The sequence below is a fragment of the Kwoniella newhampshirensis genome, chromosome 9, assembly GCF_039105145.1.
Source record: "Kwoniella newhampshirensis strain CBS 13917 chromosome 9, whole genome shotgun sequence".
Lineage (NCBI taxonomy): Eukaryota > Fungi > Basidiomycota > Tremellomycetes > Tremellales > Cryptococcaceae > Kwoniella > Kwoniella newhampshirensis.
Window position 1 is genome coordinate 380,027 of NC_089963.1, and position 19,721 is coordinate 399,747.

Genomic DNA, 19,721 nt, shown 5'->3' on the forward strand with positions numbered 1-19,721 from the left:
CATAACATGTGGAAGTGGTTTGTCGTTATGCATGCGTGTCGGTCTGCAGCAGTGCTTGAGCAAATCAATGACGTGCACTGTGATCGGGACGATCAGCAGAGATCACATTGAGGAATACAGTGCCGAAGGCGGATAGATAAATACAAGAAGAAACAAGAGTGATAACAACAACTATGTGTACTGGATCGTACGTTGCCTACATACAGATCAGAAGAGCGAGTAGTACAACCTAATGACCAGTGATGTTTGGAACAGTCACTCCACTTTGGACTTGTCAGAAGGAGTTCGGGTCCCACTTCCACTCCACCCCCACCAACTTGACGTTCTCTTCTCCATACCTGGTCTAGCGTTCAAAGGACTAGGACTGGCAGGGACATCTTGTACTTCTTCTCTTCCGATCTGTTCATATCCGCTCATCTCACCTCCGGACCATCTTGATCCCAACGATTCTTCTGATCCACTCGAAGGTGCTCGTCTCCCACCGATCCCAGACCGAGCGCCGCTCGGTGACGAGACTGATCTCTGACTTTCTGACGTAAACCTCGCAGATGTCTGAGCCTGGGCCTGGGCCTGAGCATGAGTATACGTTCTTGATCGAAGAGTCGACTCGGACTCGCTCGTCCTCACTCCTGGTGTGGGGACGGGGACAGGCATAGACATTTGTTCGGGGACTTGTTCGGCGACGCGATATCCTTGTGTGGTGGGATCGGCTCGGGATCGAGAGCCAGATGCGAGAGGTCGGGTCGCCGATGCAGCGGCAGATAGCGCGGATATCGCAACGGGCATATAGCTGAGTGAAGGGGAGGCGAATCAGTGACTGCACTACAAAGATCTGGGTTGTACATGGTAGGGCCATATGCGACTGCTGGGTGCTTTCACTCACTGTCCCGCATAGTGGGAAAATAGCCCATACATCTGCTGTATCGCTCCAGAAGCCGGATCGGCAAGTGTCGGAGGCTGTTGGACACCTTGAACGGGGTATCCCTCGACACCTTGATGAGGATATCCTTGTTGAGGAGCGTTGGCAGGAAGAGCGACCTGTTCCATCCCAGATGCATCAGGCTGACATCCCGCGGGAACGACCATACACGAGCCGAGCCGAGTCGTACAGAGAGCTCGCAGGACTCGACTCACGCTCAGTTGCGCCTTGACTTTCTCCCACAACCATCCTACTCCGCCTGCCAGGGCCGAAGTGGCGCGGGTGCGTAGACTGGCCAGGAAGTAGTCGATGTCCCTCTCGTGCTCGTTGAACAGTGGAGCAAGGTGGGAGCGGTAGATGTATGTGGATCCCTGCGGCAGTGAAACGAGGTCGGTCAATACAAATGGAAGTTGTGAACGAACGTTGTGAGCTCGAAAGGAGGAATGGCAACAGAAACGGTGCTCACCTCAGACTGAGGAAGGGAGAAGTAGAGGAAGATCCCGGCTTTGATCAAGCTGTAGAAAGGCAGCCTGTAGATGGTATGAGTGGCTTATCTCACGTCAAGACTCCTTGTCGGCTTGACATGCTCGAGGCGGCCAACGCACCAAGTGAAGGTCCAGCCGACGACAGCCTCCACCGCTGTCCATGTGCCCACCACGGCCCAGTACATCAACCACCTCTCGACTTGGTACATAGCCTCAGGCGAAGAGTCCGGATGGATAGAAAGGGCTTTGTATGATGCATAAGCGGGATAGAGGAAAGAGCATACGCTGCTGTGAAGAGGGGAGACGATCACGTCCGCGTCAGATCGAATACGACAAGGCTACGAGTGGCAAGAGAAGCACCAACCATGCCCATCTTGATATGAGACCGATGATCATCTTGGCGATGCAGAACTGTGTCCAGGTTTACTCGTTGATGTGTGATGTTGGATGAGATGATCACCCGGAGATGAGATGGTGATGTGTGGTGGAAAGGGGAGTGAGTATACGGTTCAGAGTCTTTGCCGATGCGATGATGACACACATACTCGAGTAAACAGTCAATGTGGCAAACACCTCCACCGTGGCGGACACGTCGATATGCAAGAGTTGTCGTCACTCGATGGATATCCCCACGCACGCACAGTACGTCCTGGGCAGTCGGATATCATCGGGAAGAACTACTGTGTAGATTGCTGCATATCTGTACAGAAGTCCATTCAATGCTGACAGCGAATCAATCTTGCCATTAAAATCGACCAGACCCCCATTCCTCTCCTATCCCAACTGATTGGAACTCATTGCCATTCCCATCCCATAAGTTACGCAACATGGCCTCGAGTCGAGATCACGAGCTAGTCATCGCGACCTTTATGGCCCGCCTACAGCCAGGATTGTTCGAGCTACCGGCACGTGAGGCGTTACTGGACCCGCTCTTGCTGCTCCTCGAACCGCCCGACCCCGTGCCAGGACTGCTCTTGGGGGTAGATCTTTCTTGATGATTGCCATTTCTGGGGTCTACTGGTGTGCCGTCAGGTTCGAGGAATTGCATAGGGAAGGGCCTCCCTGTAAAAGCTTGGAGAATCTCTGACGGGCAATGTCAATGAGACGAAGTGACTATCATCTCTGGCCGATGGCCCAATGATTGGGATCTGTTTTTGGGTTGTAATTCACATGTTACCAATTGTTGCCGTGAGAAGTGGCTCACAGTTCCGGATTGCCCTCGTTCAATTGTCATTTGGATGGGAAATTCGTGCCTAGAATCAGTGGACCGTCCCCGAATGCGATCTCGTCTAAAGCCACTAGAGTCAGACCTGGGAGAGGTTCGGTCGGTCGGTGAGACGCATCATCAATGTTTATACCTTCGCGAGTTCGAAGAATGCAGAATGCCAGGTAGCACTTGTGACGCCCTGCCAATGAGACCTTGAAGAGTACTACCGTATACTTCAAACCGCTGACCAACGGCGTAGATTGTGGATGACCTCCGGAGTCGATCCGCGCCGGCTCAGGCCCACCTTCTCCGTGAAGGATCCGTGGCTAAGGATCAACAGAGGTCTCGACACTCTCTTCATTATGTGGCATGACGAAGGTGCGTGGATCGTTGTCTCATTGGTCTGCCTCTCCCGCCTCTCCCACTCCTTTTGGGAGGCGCCGAGACGAGACGCCTGACTCTCGTATCTGAAATGACGGGGGTTTGGTGATCTCGCTTCCAGAATGTCAAATTTCCGGTCAATGTGGGGTTGCCAGAGTGCAATAGCGTTCTGTCGTCATGGTCATATGCTTCACTCTCCAAGATGCTGTGCGTGTGTGGATTTCTGCCAAGATCAAGGTCACTGGTAGAGAGCTGGAATCTGTAAAGTGCTGGATCCTCTGTTCTCCTGTAAGTTATCTGTGGTGGAGAGAGCAGATCTACCGATGTGATCATGGCGCAGCTCGTTGACCGCGTAGGAAGTGTAGCTTCTGACCTCATCGTCATTGGGAATACGCTCAGTGATACAGTGACACACAAAGTGACAGTGGTTGACATGGTCAGAGACGTCTGATACTGCGGAAATCGATCAGGAGAATACGGTGTAGCAGTGTATCGAGGAGATGTTTACGCAAATACGACCAACAAGTGCTGATGCGAACCGTAGTGCATGTTGATCTACAGACGTATGGTAAGAAAGGCATCACGGGCACCGAGGTGCGATTGTCACCGATCCGTTCGTCTAAACTGTGATCGAGATCTCTCGTGGACATTGTCGCATCGTATTATTTCTGTGGAAGATGTAGATATCGGTTGCGCTGTCAATACCGATTACCCCGAGATGAGTGGAAGGCTAACGAGCACTGTACACGGCTTTGGTTTCCGAAAAGGACACTCAATGAAGTTCTTATAAGTGTACGGGAACGTCAACTGAGATGTTAGATTCTTATAGTCACTTCCAATACTGATTCTGCCTCCCGCTATGTACATGAAGACAAAGCTGCCTTCCAATTGTGAGTCACCCGAGCGGCACTATCCTCCTCAAAAGTCAAACGAGGAACCTTCTGGGAAAGAAGCCTTCAGAAAATGCCGAGGAATACTTCTTCTCGCCATCGGTCGACTCCCGTGGCGTCTTCTCTACAGTCATGACGCCTCAGAGAAGTCTTCGTCTTTTCAGTGTCGAGACGAGATAAACGTCGCAGCGCGTTCCAAGTTACTACTGTAGCTAAAATACATTCTCATCGACAGACATGTTGTTGTCTCACAGCTCATGCAATCAGAGCGATATAGAGATCGTCAATAATCGTCATCCGCTCCTTCACTCGACTCGTCGCCCGGCACAACTTCTGCTCATACGTTTCAGATTTAGCTCCAGAGGATCCACGCTCCAGTCTGGAAGTGCTATGCTCACCTGCTTCACCCATTCCTGATCCTGCTCCCATCCCAGGCAACGTCTTGGCACCTGTCATCCCTCCACCTATGCTCTCGTCATCCCCATCGTCCGAAGTCGCTATAGATATAACAGATTTCGTTGGACTGAAAGCCGGCGACGATGTTTGCGCGACGAGCGCACGATTGGTGGGCGGTCTGCCTAATTTCGAAGGCGGCAAAGCTTGACGCTGGAACGTCGGTGTTGATGTCGCTATGAATGTGGTGTAAACTCGTCAATGCTGAAACCCAGACTTGGTTCCGTCCGGAGGGAGACGTAAATAGTGTGGCTTACCTGAGCCTGCGGCAGAGCCCAACTTGGATTTCTTCGCCAATGGAACCTTACTGGGCGATCCTCCTCGTTTCGTAGCACTCCCGTTACCGTTGAGCATTTCTAGGATAAAATCAGCGATTGAAGAATTGCGAGACACAAATACAGCGAAGAACGTACTTCTCTTCTTGCTGCCCGAAACGCTATCACCATCCGAGCCCCAATCACCGTTATCGCTCGCCGCACTCTGACCCTGGAAGTAAGGCGACGGGCTCGATCTGTCGTTATTACCCAGACGAGCTTTGACTGCCGCATTTCGAGCTGCGCCCCTCCGTGTTGAGCCATTGAGACCTAGACAGCCCGATAGATGAGGCGCGTATCGATTGGATGAGATCTGACAGAAACGAGATCAGCGGTGTTTCATCGTACAGGCCATGTTCACATGGAATTCAATGGCTGGCGAAGGTCAGGCACTCTGGATCAGACTTACCGATCTTCCGCACACCAGACAGTCGAAGAAAGCATTCCCGCTCCCGTCCACTCTCCCACTTCCACTCCCCACGCCCGTCGCCCCACCCGTCCCTCGTTCGGGTCCTACGGGATATCCAGCCGTTCTCGACGAACTCTGTGCGTTGGTGCCATTACCGTCAAATGATGACGATTGGGGAGAAGCAGTCCGCGTCGTGCTTGTGGATGTGGAGGGACCATCGGGTACTTGTAGTGTGGATGAGGTTGAGGATGAGGCCGCAGCCGTTAGAGATCGTAGAGGGAAATGTGTTCGGCACCTTTGATCCCGAGGGTAGTGTGTCAGCCGCCTCAATTCGAAGATTTACACACAGCAGAACTCACCTGGTCCCACAAGTTCCACAGATGACCCTCCCGCGCTTGATCTCCCTATGCGCCGCCATCGCCGTCGACAATATCATATCATTGACCATCTCATCGAACACCGCGCTGGCCTATTTCACGGTTCGTAGGGATATCAATGACCGCTCGGCTGAAGGCACACATTGTGACCTTGTGGAGGAAGCGTCGCGAACGACAATTCGAGCACACTCACAGCTTGTCGGATCTCTTGCGCTCTATCCCCCATGTCGCTTGATCAGATCTGTCGTCGGTTTTGTAGCACTGTTTCAGGGAGTGGCAGGACGACAGTCTACCAATGGAGGGCAGTGCGACTATGAATACGATGTAAAGTACCGTATCAGCGATATCGGTGGACGGTATGGCTGAGGAGTTGGAGCTATCCGTTGGAGGAAAGAGAGTGGACATTGAAAGTGGACAGAGTTGAGAGATTACCCTGGGTTTCAGTCCGAATATCACGTGATGTCCCATTCTCGAGCTTCAACCTCTTGACAGCGACCCCTTGACCTTCCCATGCATGTCATCGACATGCGTATCAGCTAGCAGGCGGACTGCTGCAGAAGTCAGGCATAGGAAGGAGGATCGTGACAGATCCATAGACTGGCCCTGTACCGCTCAAGGTGAACACCAGGACCCGCGGACAAAATCGCATGTAACGTGTTTCTTACATCTCGACCGTCCTCAAAGTACTTTGAATCGTGTAGCTGGTCCAACACATTTATAATTCTGTATGATGCTACCGGAAACTAGACATACAAAGCCAAAGTATAAGGATTGACAGATAACCAATCTCCTTCTGTCATCCATTTCAGGCCCTGGTCATGCTCATGTCAGCTCGACACTCAATCCAATGAAAAACCTAAACGCCACTCACAATCAGGAAATCGCAAGGCATATCCACGAGATGCCCACTGATCTTGGACAACTCTTCCTTCACCTGCTGAAGTGACAAGGTCTTGTCTGCGACGTGGCCGGTCTGTATGGATTGCCATCAGCTTTTGGACTTTTGCTTGCCATCAATCGTCAGATTGCACAAGCCTCTACCCACAGAAATACCAGCATTAGGAGCAATATATGCTTTGTACTCTTCCCAGTTCTTGACCGAGTCGTTGGGGACCTGAGTCATCATCAGCGAGACCTTGACGTACGTCTGAAACGGTACTGACCGGCCTGAAGACTTTCTCAAAGGCCGCTCTGTTAGTCCTGCCGGTTCCTATCCATAGATTCTGGAACTCGTCCGAAAGAACGTCTTCGACGGCTTTGTCGTACTTGGATCCAAAGTCGTACTGATGGGGCGCGGGAGCTGGATGCATAGCGGGAGTTGGCTGAGTATCAGAGTTGTATGCCGGTTGAGGTGGCAGGAGACCGATGTGCTCTGAAGGATATAGATGTTTGAGTTACCTATATCAGACAAATATTGACATGTGCGTCACATCACTCACCTCGCATGAGAGTTCGACGCAGAGTGGTCGCGTACGCAGATGCCATATATTTCTTTCCGTCCATCATGGACTCGATCATCTCGCCATCCTCTACGCCAAGTTAGATTTGTTGACCTCTTGTAAGAACACTCACCAATCACTACCGCAATCTCCGAGTCATGGTCACCTTTCTGAGACCGATCATTTAAATTCGCGCTTCCACAAATTACTCTTCGGTCGTCAACTATCATCAGCTTGCTGTGGATGTAACAGATCTGCAACAAGATCGTTAGCCGTGTGTCTGTGTTTCAAAGGAACGCATTCACCTCAGAGACGATACATGACAGCTCCTCTTCGTCTGTACCATCCCACTGCTCATCGAAAAGTGAGGTCTCGTCCAACATAGCATGTTGACAAACTGATTCAGAGTCAGCACTCCTTGCATGCCAATCAAGAGCCTTCCACGCACTATTATCAGAACTATTGGTCACACACGCATCAGTACACGAACTCGTGCGCATGCCATTGCAAACAAAAGACTATACTCACACATGCTTGTCATCGTTCCTCGCAGCCTGCTCGAACTTTCGAATGATCTCCTTGGCCTCGTCCACAGTTTTCGGCAATTTGATAGCTTTCTCGACCGTCCCCTTCTTTCCAATCTGATCGGCGCCTTGAGTCGAGTCATGAGCTTCTTCGATATTGACGACTTCATCGGCGTCGCCTCCGACGTCTTCTGATCCAACGTAGATCTTGGCAAGGGCTACTTGCGCTTGGTGGAAGGTAATACCAGACTAAATGATACCATAGCACGTCAGCTGTCAGTCCATTTCTATCGCGAAAGGACCATACAGACTTTTTCTTCCATTCGCTTGATACCGCCCCGAGGGTTGTTGATACGGTCGTAACTGCGCAAGTTCCAGAACTGACACGCCCATCAGTCTGTGTTTAGAGACTCCGGATTCTTGACCTACGGAAATATAGTCCATACTGTAGTTTTGGTCAGCCCAGCTTGCAGCATGGAGAACAAGTAGGCCCACTTACGGCTCGAAACCAGCTTCGCGGACCATCTCGAAGATTGAGGCGCCCCCACGGTTTATTGTACGGTACTATGCAAGCGGTCAGCTTCGTAAGCAGTGGAAGGGAGAGGGAGTCCTACCTGTGCTTCCATGATGGCCTTCAATCCTGACTGACTCTGGATATCTCCGGGCTATCGGGTTTGTAATGACTCAGCGGTGAGGCCAAAGTCACAATCAGCTCATGCTCACGAATGCACTGCGACAGACAAGCGGATCAGCTATGAGTACACCCGTGAATTTGCCTCGTCGGACGTGTGATAAAAGCACGCACGGAACAGCTGGAATGACGACAATGATCTTGAACTTTCTCCCTTCCTGAGCAGCAGATATGATTCTCTGAGCTAACGCAAGCGCTGTGAAAAGGGGCTATAAGCTCGGGTAGCTTCGAAAACAGATCAGGTCGCACTCACCGATGAGATTCTCAACAGGCTGTCCACCTTTGCAACTCGATATGCTACAGCACTCGTCAATTGTGTGGAAGCAACTGTATAGGCAACACACTCACACTGTGTCGCATGTCAGCGAGATACAAGCAGCATATCAATGTAGACTCACAGAACTGGTTTTCAATATAGATGCAATGATTTGCCTCCCTGATCAACCCAATGTACGCCTCTGATTCATGTCAGACCACTTTACCAAGGACTTTGATCCCCCTTGCGACTCACGTTGTATACTATCTTCCTTCAAGATACCATGACTCCAATCTGCGGATGATCGGACCACCTACGCCAGGAAAGAGGTGAGCGAAGTTGCCAGCTTGACACTGGGTAGTACCTACCTGAACACGGCATGTCCCGTGAGGTACAGGTTCAGCTGCCCGGGGTGAATCAGAGGGAGGGAAATGGTATGGGTGGAAGAATTGACGACCGCGCTGGTGAGGTGGATTCTAATCAGCACTCCGGTTGTATCCACCAGTCGTAACTCACGTCCTTCCATTCTGACAAATGAGGGTGATGCGTTCGGAACTCGTTGTCCTTGAAGGTCTTTTCTTCACCTTCTCTGGCGGAAACATCGTTCCAAGCTGGAACAAGGGATCAGCGGACAGTTCCAATCGTATGGTTGAGAGCCTGGACATTGGACGCACGATGTGGCAGCGCAAGCCACTCAAAGTGATGATCATGTTTGTATCTGCATGGAAAGCGTCGGTAAGCATGAGAATGACTCCAGGAACCTTCGCGTCGTGGAAACTCACTTGATGGATTTAACGAAATCCCATCTCTCAATGAAGTGCCTGAATCATAGGATCTGATTAGCTCTCAGGCCTAGCATTCGCCCAACGAAAGAACAAGGTAGGACTCACTGCACAAGGTCAATCACTGATGGACCAGCAAGGGTCAAGGACACATCGTGCCATGCTGCAAATGATTTGTCAGCTATATGACCGCAGCACGATCACAAAGAAGGTCCAACCGGTAGCACTCACGCATTCTTGGAGCTTCTTGTATTGCCAGGGCGTTCGACGTGTACTTGTCAACAGTCTTGTAGTTTTGTATCAGATCAGCGACATTGCATAGACCTTTGCAGCAATGCTTTGACTGACCTGGAAATCCATGATTCGAGAGTTATTGTAATCTTGACCAGGGAACAGACTTTTGAAGAATTCCGTGGGGTGGACGTCCGCCAGGGGATGATTACGGGTATCCCAACGACCAAAACAGGCATCAAGACCTCCCATTGCAGCGAATTTGTTGTCCACTGCACAGAGTTTTTCGTGATGGGAGAAGTAGTATACCAGTTCACCTAGCGAGACCTGGAGTGTTAGTCTGAGTTATTTGGGTTCTGGAAGCAGCTAATTCACTGACCTCCTGAATGGTCGGGATGTCTCATGACCAAGATATTCTCGTGTAAATCTTCCAAAGCATGCTGTCGTTCAAGGTGTGGTCAGCAGAGTGAAGGGAACTAAGAAGCGTTTTGGGCTCACCTTGGTATGTTTCGACGATAGACTCATCGACAGATCCACCTGTGCAGTTCGATAAGAGAGCCAAACTGGTGTTAAAATGAGCTGCTAGCGACTCACCTCCTTGTAAACCATTACATACACCCTTACACCTTCCTCAGCTTTCCGCTTGAGGAGTCGGTCAAGTCGCCATTCTGGGAAAAGGGCCGCAGGTCGTCGCAGCTGCGGAAGAAATTATCAGACGCTAGGTACTCGTAGTGAGGTCGGGGCAGTTTGTAGCTCACTTGTAATTCTGGAGAAAGCCACCAATCGAGAATCATGATGCACTGTGTCGGACCGGTTAGTCACCACGAGGCTGCTGAATGTGGAGGGCTTACTCACATGTTCAGCCTTATCTATCATCTCTGACATGGCCCAGAAGTAGTCTAGATGACAAGGATCGTCAGCCCACCTGCATCAGATCTCTATCGATGGTAACCATATCGAATTGCAGCGCGCCCCTGGTCCTAGTCCCACTCACCATGCCCATCCACATGCCATTTCGCTACATTTCCATCTCTCTCGCCCGCAAAACTCCTGAACCTATGCGCATCCCTTATCGCCTCCATCTTCGCGTCCACCTCCTTCTCCCAGGCTTCGTCATGTCGATGGTTCGGGTTGATGGTCGTAGAGATGGCGGTACCCAATCTGGAAAGGTCGGAAGCGAGATGATCTACTCTCGAACGGAGCTTGGAGATAGGGTGCGAGGTGGGGTTTGGTTTCTTGGAAGAATGGTGATGATCCGCGATCGGGGTCGCCATGATGCCAGTGGTCGGGGGTGGATAACGACTGGGCTCAAGAGATGATGTTATACAATGGTCAGAAGGGATTGTAGGTGAACAGATTCATACGGAGAACGGATACTCGTATGGCAGGAAAGATTCGCTAGCACAAGACAAGACAGAGAGACTCGTCATGGGATCGTCTTACGTCATAAGCACGTGACCGTTCTTGGCGAAGAGCCATCCAGACATTTCCGAGGCATTTGCGTTGTCTGTCACTGAAGAGAGGGAGCATCGATCTCAGCGAAGACGTCCAGGTGGACCAGACATGTTGGAGTCTCGTAGCTTCTCGAAGATGTCAGACGAGGGCCGTGGTGGTGGTCCTTGATTACCCCCTGGTTCTGAACAGTGCGATCTCGAGAGGTCGTGTGCGCAAATTGTCATGACTCGCATGACCAAGCCCACATCAAAGCGGTGGCTGGGACGAGTGCTGCGCCGTGTAGCCGCAGGTCCTGCTTGTCCAGGGCAAAAGCTCGACTGTAAATGGAAAAGAAAAAATGCCTAACGACGACCCCTGCCTCCTCATCGTCTTCACACAAGAGAGGGGGTTTTTGGCGACAATGAGGACCACCCAATTACGTAAAGAAGACCCGACGCGTCCATCGGGACAAAGTCAATAATCAATGTTGCACCTGGCGCGACTTTTGTACTCGATCATCCGCTTTCGTTCCTCCAAATCAGCGTCAGACTCGCAACAACGCTCGTCAGCCTTTCCTTTTGGCACCCTCTGCGAAGGCTCGACTTCAAACGTCCTCGGATCCTCTTTCCTCTTCCGATGCCCCTCCTGCAGCCGCCTTCTGACGATTTACGACCCTCCGATCTCTCTTACACTCACGCTTACAACTCCATCGTATCGCGAGTCCGAATAACAGGAGGGTCTGGTTCGGCGGGTGTCGTCATTTTAGCAGGTGTAGATGTGGTAAGTTCAACATCTTTCCATTACCGGTAGAGGGCCAAGCTGATGCTAATATCATGGCAGGACGGTCTTCTCGCTGCTCGGATCCTCGCATCACTATTCAAGAATGACGATGTGCCCTATCGTCTCGTTCCCGTAGGAGGATACGCGGAACTCGAAGCGAAACGAGACGAAGCTCTCGCCTCAGAAGAACTACACACTCTTATCCTCCTGTCTCTCGGATCGCTCTTACCCCTCTCATCTTATTTTCAGCTTCCCAAGAACTGTCATCTGCACATTATCGACTCGCATCGGCCGTGGAATTTGCAGAACCTGTTCGGTCTGGATATCGACGTTGACGAAGATGATGAGGGTGGTGGGAGCGGGGAGAGCAGGATCTGGGCTTGGGGCGACGGTGAAGAGCTGAGTGAGATGATGGACGGTGTCAGGAAAAGTTGGGAAGCTCTAGAAGTGAGCCTTTCTTATTGTTCGCAGACCATAAGATTGATGCTAAGAATTCGACGTTTGGCAGTATGAGCCATCAGACTCGGGTTCTGACAGTGATAGTGAGGATGAAAGTGACGACGAAGCAGAAGAGGAAGAGCCGGAGGAGGACGAAGAGGAAGACGGAAGTGAAGCGGAAGGATCAACATCCCCAGCACGGCGAAAACGACGTAGAGCAGGGTCGGAACAGACCAAAAAGAAGCGGCAAAGAGATGAAGACGATGAACGGGTGAGTTCAATATGGCATCAGGGCACTGTGGTCACAACTGATCGGTCGCTAGCCGCGACGCTTACCACGGGCTGTGCGAGATGCGCATTACGATCGTATACAACGGTATTATGAGTCCGGGACGTCTTACGGTCAATCCGTGGCCCTAACAATCTATCTCCTTGCTACTGTCCTCGAAAGAGCAGATAACGACATTCTATGGTACGCCATTCTGTCCGTCACATATCAATATATCACCTCCCGAATCGATCGCGACAGATATGAGGAGTACCACACCGTATTCCTCGACGAAGTAGTCCGGCTTAATCATGAACCGATGCTGGGCGGGATGAAAATGCCCAATCCGGATAACAAGAGCATAGCCAAGAGCGATGAGTTGAGATTCATGCTCTTCAGACATTGGAACCTGTACGATGCGATGCTGCACAGTGGGTATGTGGCCGGACGGATGGGTATCTGGAGGGAAAGGGGTAGGAAGAAGTTGCAGGGATTGCTGGCGAAGATGGGGTAGGTCATTCGCGTCCACTCATCGGTGCTAGCTCAGAAACTGATGAGTGTCCTTTGGAAGTTTCTCACTGCAACAGTGCCAACAGGCCTATGCCCACATGGACATGGACCTAAAACGTCAACTTCCCGATAAACTAGAGTCCATTGCACCGGAATACGGGTTGGTCGAACTCTCCTACCCGTCTTTCACCAGAGCATACGGCTTCCAACTGTCATCACTGTCCGCCGCCGACGCGGTGGAGGTCATATCATCGCTTCTGGATATTGCCGTCGGAGTCCGATTAGAGATAGACCGGGAAGGCGGAAAGAACGGTGGCGAGTGGTTTGGAGGCACGACAAGATGGAATGTGGGTACGAGAGAGGCCGAGGGAGCCATTGCTGGCGATGGGAAGGAGAATGTCGATCCGAGAGGAAGTAATGGAGAAGGTGTGGTTGTTGGTGGTGCAGAGGACGGAACACAAGAGAAGAAGAAAGAACAGGACTGGCATGTGACGAACTTCTGGGTCGCATACGACGCTTGTGACGAGTGAGTGTTGGTCGTCGAGTTTCCCTGCGCAAAGAGAGCTGATGGAAGCCATCTTTCCAATTGCTCAGCGTAACGTTGCTACGCCGGTCATTACAACTAGCGATGACCCTTCACAAATCCATAATACGAGCCGGTTCCGCTTTACTCGACAAATCCATCATCCGTTCCTTGCGCACGTTCCGGTTGGCGATTCTTCGAGAAGGCCCAGACCTGCGTCTATTCTCACACCCTTCTACGCTGTCCCGCCTGGCTCTTTGGCTGGTGGATGCCACGCGAGATAGATGGGCGGAGAAACAGGCCAGACAAGGTGGTGGGAAAGTGAAGAGTTTGCCCTTTGTCGTGGCTTGTCTCAATGAGGATAGAGGAACATATCAAGTCGTGGGTGTGACGGGAGCTCCTGAATTTGGAGATGTGAGGAAGAAGTGAGTCTCGCGGCCCCAGAACATAATCCCCTCCTGTGGGAAGTAGCTTATTGTATCGTTTAGTAAATTCGGTTTGGCGTTCCAGCAAGCTGCAGAAGAATCAGGCGCAGGAGCTAAACACGACATGTTCGATACCAGTGTTGTGGAAGTCCGACAAGAAGATCTACAGCAATTCATCGAAAGTCTACATCTTCGTTCCGCATGAGAGATGATTTGATATTCGCTTCTTGCATATTGTTTCTACGTTGCGTCTCTCACGGTCTAGTTCCAATTTCTATAACCTTCTAAATTCCAATCTATGTTGTGCTTCGCTCGTCTTCGTTCTCATATCTCATTCCGTCCCATTGCTTCAGGCTATGCATCTGCATGTTACCTTCAAGCCCCGCGCTTCGAATGTGCTCTGTCTTCCGTTCATATTGCAATACCGATCTGGGTCGTTCGAACCGGGACATCTATAAGTCCTCCGCCACCAATTTGTTTGATTTTGGCGTGGTGTACATCTGAAGGTCATCATTCAGCCTCGCACGTTACATCACAGCAGCAGAAGACCAGACCTACCATCGCAGTCCTGCTCGGACGATCTATTTTTGTTTTCCAAATTCCTGGACCTCGACGTGTCCATCAGATCCACTTCAAGCAGCTCAACTCCCTCCGCCCGTTCTCCATCCTCGCATATCTCTCCATCAGAGCTGGACAAACCTGATCCAGATCCGCCATGATCCCTCTCCTCACTCCATCTCCTTCGTCCACCACTTCTTCCAAGACCCCTGGCTGACCGCGATACGGCGGGAGGAAGTCCTGGATCTCCCATTCGATGATCGGGTGATTGGCCATCCGCACGGGGGAGCCGTTCGTGGTGGTGGTGGTGTTGGTGTTGGTGTTGGTGTTTGCGAGTGCTTGTTCGAGCAGGAAGTACGAGGTGCTAAGTCCTGATACCAGAGCTTTTCTTCTGTCCGTTATCAGTTTGTCTCTCCAGACATTGGTGCTCTCTTCGGAAGCCGAAGCGGGAGTGGACTCCATCGGTGGGACCATGTTTCCCTCGCCCTCTCCATCCGGTTGTGGAGGAGGAAAGATTGTGTGTACCATCCTGACTTTGACACCTGGATTCGGCAAGATCAAATTCCAAACTTCCCCCTTGACTTGCACCTCTTCCAGCTCTTTCCAAGCCTGGATCCCCACGCTCAATCCACTGAACGTGTCCCACCAGCCCTCTTTCCTCTCCTCATTCATCATCTCGTGTCTGACATCCAAGTCGGAATAGTCCACCACAACCTTCCTCGGTCTCACCAACGAGGGGAAGTGAGACGCCCAGAAAGAGGCCAGGATTCGTGGAGCTTTGCTGTGTCCGAGTTTGGTGTTCAGTGAACTGACAGCTTTGGATGTGAGAGTCACCTCTTGTGCGGGCAGAGACCAAGGAAGCTTCGAAGCCAACTTCAACGAAGTCCTCGAAGGATAGACATCCAGTGTGAGTCTCTCGATGAGACTCAACGCCTCGACTTTCCTCTCGCGAGAAGAGAGAGATGGATGGACGACGACGCCGTTGATGATCGATCCGGAACGATATCGCTTCACGCCGAGGAACCCGCGTCGATCAGCAGGAAGCGACAAGAGGGCTTGCAGTTGCTCGTCGGACGTGATGTGGACGTTGGTATACAGCAAAGGGGTGATGAGAGCGTAGTACGAACGTGAACAGCGAGAAAGCAATGAGAGCGTCGCGAACGAGTCGGAGGATTGAAGAAGGGTGATGAGGATGTGCAGAAGATCGTAGGGGAGAGGCAGGGGCGTACGTCGGAATCTGATCGGGAGGGATGAGGGAGGTAGGAGGTTGATCAGAGCACAAAAGGCGTCGATGAGAGGGAGCGGTTCAGCGAGCGTGTCATACAGTATCTATCTGTACACGAACGCGATCACCGATCACTTACGGTTTGTTGGTCGTGGGTGTACTGGCTCCCGAAGGAAGCGGACCCTGCTCGTCTAGTACAATGGCCATCGTGCCAGCGGTCTCTGAGACTCTATCTGAATGACGCAGAGGATCCGTGTCGTAGTCGTATGAGCGAGAAGAAGAAAAAGAAGAATCGAGGGTGGGATCACTCTCAGAGATAAGAGGATGTCTCAATCCTGTCTCACTCCTGGAAAGGTTACTCGTCCTGAAGATATGCCACGATATGCTACAGACTTGAAAATCGAAAGTTGAGAGATGGTTTCAAACGTGTCAATCACATTCGTATCCCCATCGATCTGCATCCCCCTTAGTGTCTTCCTCGACCCGTTACCACTCTTACGATTCACCACGTCCAAGAGAAAGAAAAAAGGAGATACGTCTCTTTCCCCTCTCTCTCTCTCTCTCTCTCTCTCTCCGTGTGCTCTCTCGTTGCGCCCAGAATGACGCGATGTGATAATAATAAAGTTAATTCTTTTGTTTTACCACCGCTATCTCCCGCACCGAGATAAGCCGATACCACCAACAGGTCACTACGTACTGACATTTACATCCGGTCCACTCGGCGGAGGGGAAACCCCCCATCTCCTCCTCATCATTGCAGCGAGGCGGCAGCAGAGTGTGATGTGCTGTGATGTGCCAGGATTGTATGTCTCCGCATGTCGTCTCGATCCTGGCCATATCAAGGCGTCCAACCCGACTCAGCATTCTCATACGACCCAAGCTTTCAAAGTCTCAGCGGTCTGTCACCCGCCAGGACGTACGGCAAAACGGCTAAAAGGTGGACAGATCCCTGTGTCCTAGGCGGGGTCACCCTTTCCCCCGTAAGAGGGTGAGCAACGCATGTAGCCAGCATAAGAGCGCCTGACTTGTTCCGCCCGCTCGTCGGTCCAAGTCGAGATCAAGATCCCTTGGCAGTCACACACAACCAGAATAATGCGTACTAAGATCCCATATGCTTTTTGAACGAGACAGCTATCAACGCCGAGACAATCCGCCGACCTAAATTACTCAAATGCACAGAATCTACGCCTCACCATCCACTTCCAACGATTCTTTGATCTCCTCGAGGGCCGAATCGACCTTCTTCACCTCGGGACTGCTCTCGTCTTCGTTTGTGGGGAGTTGCTCGCCGTTGTCCTCTACTATGTCCTTGCCTGTCGCTTCACCGGCGACGGCGACGGCTGAGAAATGAGCAGATGCACGATTAGCATGACACCCCGATCAATGGTCTTGCCAGTCGCTTCATCACCGTCGATGTTATGTAACTCACTGTGAACGGGCTCCTTCGCTCCGCCAGACTCGTTGTCCTCAGCATCGGCAACAGCATCGTCCTCGTCATCTCCAGCCACGAGAGCGTTCTTCTTCTGAAGCTTGGTGACCAATTTCTCTACTCGCTCGACCTCGGCCTGACACAGAGATACCGTCAGTGTACAGCTTCGACCAAATGAGGCTCGAACAGGAAAGAACTGATACTGCGATATCCACGTGAAGGGATACACAAATACGTGGCTGCTCAACGGTATTTTTGTTGCCAGGCAGGAATGGAGATGGAAAGGGAATGGAACCCCCACTCACCTTAGTCCTCGCCTCCGAGTTGGCCTGGTACCAGGCCTTCTTCGTCTCAAGGTCATCCACAGTTCTTTGCACGTCGTCCTTCCCGCTTGGTGGCGGAATACCAAGGCTCAGAAGCGCAGTGAGCAGGTTCATGGGCAAGTTGACGGCACCCGCATTGGAGCTGACAGCACCTCCCTCGCTGGCAGGTGTAGCGGTACCACTGCCAGCTGAAGGCGTGCCCTTCTTTCCACTAGCCTTCTTCTTAGACTTGCTCTTTCCACCACCGAAGAATCCGCCAAACTCTTCGTCATCCCCCTTCTTCTTCAAGGTCATACCCTTGAATGCATCCTCGTCCACCTTTCTGATTTCTAAAGCCTTCACTCCCTCCACGAGAGACGCGGGGTCCGCAGCAGCCGCAGCATGCGTAGTGGGGACCTCGCCTGCACCGTACTTTCCCTTGAACCATCCAATCAAAACGTTGCAGTCATCAATTTCAGAGGTGAAAGCCGGGATCTTGGCTTCTTCACGGAGTCGGACGATTTCCTCCTCTCTTCTGGAGGCATCCTCTCGAGCCTTCTCAGCCTTGAACTTCTCTTGACGAGCTTCTCGGTCGGCTTGAACCTTGGCATAGTATCTAGGTATGATACCGTGAGCCTGAGTAGCTATGCGATCTATACAGCTGTACTCACTTGTCGTTGTCCTCACGGTGCTTCTGAGCAGATTGTCGTTTTCGGTTGTACAGCTCGTCCTGCATAGTCTGTCAGCGCTGACCCGAAATGCTTGAGACTCTCCGTATGGGTGCCGTCTCTCGTAAAGAAAAGCACTTACCATCTCCGCCGACAAGGCATTCCTCTCATCAAACAACTTGCCCCTCTCCTCGAACGCCTTGTTTCCTTCCTCGCGCAAACCGTCCATCTCCTTTTTCAGGGCGTCAAACCTCTCGCTGACCTTCTTGGCTTCAGGATCATCAAGCTGCTTCTTGAGCTCGTCAATCTTCGCTCGATCAGCGGCAATGGCTTCGTCTGTTGATCCTGTCGCTTCGAGATTTTTACGTGATCGACGGAGAAGGGTGATTTCTTGCAGAGCTTTCTTTTCGTCGACAAGCTTCATGCTGCCTGACTCGACCTGCTTGTCAAGAGCTCTGTAAGATATGAAGTGAAAGGGTGAGATGCGCAACAACATGATGGAAGGGAGTTGGATGAAGGAGAAATGTACAGGAGCAGGTAAGGGATTGGGGCAATGCGGTGAACACAAGTGTATGCAGAAGGAAGTCGCAATGTAGGTGGGGATGAAGCGGAAGGATGTAGCGACTCGTCAGCGTTCGTTCTTCAGCCTAGCCCGCGCAGTGATAGAAGAAAGGCCCACTCAATCCTCGCATCAATCTCTCCCACAGACTTGTATCCCAACTTGCCCCTCTGAGTCTGAACATCCTTGATCTTCTTCGCGACATTTTCCTGCAGCCTCTTCATCTCCTCAAACAGCTTGTTACGATCACCCTTGAACTTGGCCTGCTCGGATCGGAGAGAGTCCATCTCGGCCTTGATAATGGATCGTCTATCATTGGATTGGGGTGATTGGGAGAGGGAGATACGTGAACGAACTGCGTCCTGCGGAGGTGGATTTGGTGAGGTGAGGTGAGGTGAGGCAAAGCCGACGGGCAGAAACATGGCGGAGGATGTATTGTAAGCAACAGAGACGGTGGGAGAATAGCATGAAGTGTCATGTAGGATTATTCCAGTCGTGAGGGTGGTGGAGTAGACACAGCAAGCAGTAGGGACGAAGGGCACGAAAGGTATATTTCAATCAGCTCCATCAGCTCCTTCATCTCTCGCCAAGCTGTATGAGCCCTCGAAAGTTCACGTACCAACTTGACCTTCAACGCCGCGATCTCCTTATTGATCGCCTCTTGCTCCGCATTGTACTTTGCCTGATCAGGCTTGGCGAGATGCGAGCCCGCACTGGTACCGTTCGACTTCTTCTCAACTGCTGGAGCTAAAGCCGGGGCAGCGCCGTTGAGCTTGGCTGCGTTAGGGCCGAGAGAGGAAGTGGGAGGGGGCATTGTGTCTGGTCGTTGGCCTGAGGGAGGGATGGGGGGATATTAGGGAGTGTAAGGAAGAGATGGCAATGAAAAGATGTGATAGAATGAGATGGACAGAGTTGGAAAGTCAGTTGAGTGCGAGGAGGTTGGGTGCTGGCGGTTCGAGGGTTGAATAGCGGACACGTGAAAGAGATCAGGGATGTGAACGTGGCACTTCTCATACAAGGCGTGCCGCTTGTCGTCGACGGTCACTCGACCAATAAGGCTCATGCCACGCGACCCGTGATAGCGGTGAGTATCATGCATGCATATCGGCTGCTGACTCCAGCAGCGTGTGATTTCACTTGACAGCAGGTTCATCTTTGTTGGCGACTGCAGCGATCTCGGACAGAGTAGGCAGAAAGGACCGTTCGCAGACCGACTCTCAGAGTAGGAACGACATAATAATGCA

General features: G+C 51.7%; 6 protein-coding genes across 6 annotated transcripts; 1 reads left to right on the forward strand and 5 right to left on the reverse strand.

The window, feature by feature from the left end:
* Nucleotides 1–255: 255 nt before the first annotated feature.
* IAR55_004837 (uncharacterized protein) lies at nt 256–1,800 on the reverse strand (the record flags this gene model as incomplete). Its single annotated transcript, XM_066947932.1, has 6 exons — nt 256–790; nt 884–1,038; nt 1,135–1,290; nt 1,386–1,449; nt 1,525–1,692; nt 1,769–1,800. 6 exons carry the CDS (start codon nt 1,798–1,800, stop codon nt 256–258), a joined length of 1,110 nt encoding a protein of 369 aa, XP_066801391.1.
* Nucleotides 1,801–4,165: 2,365 nt separating this feature from the next.
* Nucleotides 4,166–5,661, reverse strand: IAR55_004838 (uncharacterized protein; the record flags this gene model as incomplete). The annotated part of the gene is made up of 7 exons (XM_066947933.1): nt 4,166–4,215; nt 4,281–4,511; nt 4,593–4,691; nt 4,749–4,962; nt 5,059–5,353; nt 5,418–5,527; nt 5,629–5,661. The coding sequence occupies 7 exons, from the start codon at nt 5,659–5,661 to the stop codon at nt 4,166–4,168; spliced, it is 1,032 nt and encodes a 343-aa protein (XP_066801392.1).
* Nucleotides 5,662–6,178: 517 nt separating this feature from the next.
* Nucleotides 6,179–10,632, reverse strand: IAR55_004839 (uncharacterized protein; the record flags this gene model as incomplete). Its single annotated transcript, XM_066947934.1, has 31 exons — nt 6,179–6,247; nt 6,307–6,408; nt 6,481–6,549; nt 6,599–6,807; nt 6,875–6,964; nt 7,008–7,128; nt 7,180–7,271; nt 7,323–7,333; nt 7,403–7,647; nt 7,710–7,778; nt 7,828–7,843; nt 7,898–7,962; nt 8,013–8,063; nt 8,122–8,128; nt 8,204–8,285; nt 8,343–8,369; nt 8,488–8,547; nt 8,601–8,658; nt 8,714–8,806; nt 8,862–8,956; nt 9,020–9,063; nt 9,128–9,166; nt 9,236–9,290; nt 9,359–9,413; nt 9,476–9,675; nt 9,738–9,798; nt 9,857–9,895; nt 9,953–10,054; nt 10,117–10,158; nt 10,214–10,257; nt 10,353–10,632. The coding sequence occupies 31 exons, from the start codon at nt 10,630–10,632 to the stop codon at nt 6,179–6,181; spliced, it is 2,592 nt and encodes an 863-aa protein (XP_066801393.1).
* A 796-nt stretch (nt 10,633–11,428) lies between these two features.
* IAR55_004840 (uncharacterized protein) lies at nt 11,429–13,941 on the forward strand (the record flags this gene model as incomplete). Its single annotated transcript, XM_066947935.1, has 7 exons — nt 11,429–11,572; nt 11,633–12,019; nt 12,081–12,281; nt 12,334–12,788; nt 12,850–13,314; nt 13,383–13,736; nt 13,800–13,941. The coding sequence occupies 7 exons, from the start codon at nt 11,429–11,431 to the stop codon at nt 13,939–13,941; spliced, it is 2,148 nt and encodes a 715-aa protein (XP_066801394.1).
* A 416-nt stretch (nt 13,942–14,357) lies between these two features.
* On the reverse strand, nt 14,358–15,726 carry IAR55_004841 (uncharacterized protein; the record flags this gene model as incomplete). The annotated part of the gene is made up of 2 exons (XM_066947936.1): nt 14,358–15,531; nt 15,659–15,726. 2 exons carry the CDS (start codon nt 15,724–15,726, stop codon nt 14,358–14,360), a joined length of 1,242 nt encoding a protein of 413 aa, XP_066801395.1.
* A 975-nt stretch (nt 15,727–16,701) lies between these two features.
* On the reverse strand, nt 16,702–19,291 carry IAR55_004842 (uncharacterized protein; the record flags this gene model as incomplete). The annotated part of the gene is made up of 7 exons (XM_066947937.1): nt 16,702–16,859; nt 16,949–17,084; nt 17,254–17,866; nt 17,922–17,980; nt 18,061–18,373; nt 18,598–18,839; nt 19,097–19,291. 7 exons carry the CDS (start codon nt 19,289–19,291, stop codon nt 16,702–16,704), a joined length of 1,716 nt encoding a protein of 571 aa, XP_066801396.1.
* Nucleotides 19,292–19,721: the final 430 nt, after the last annotated feature.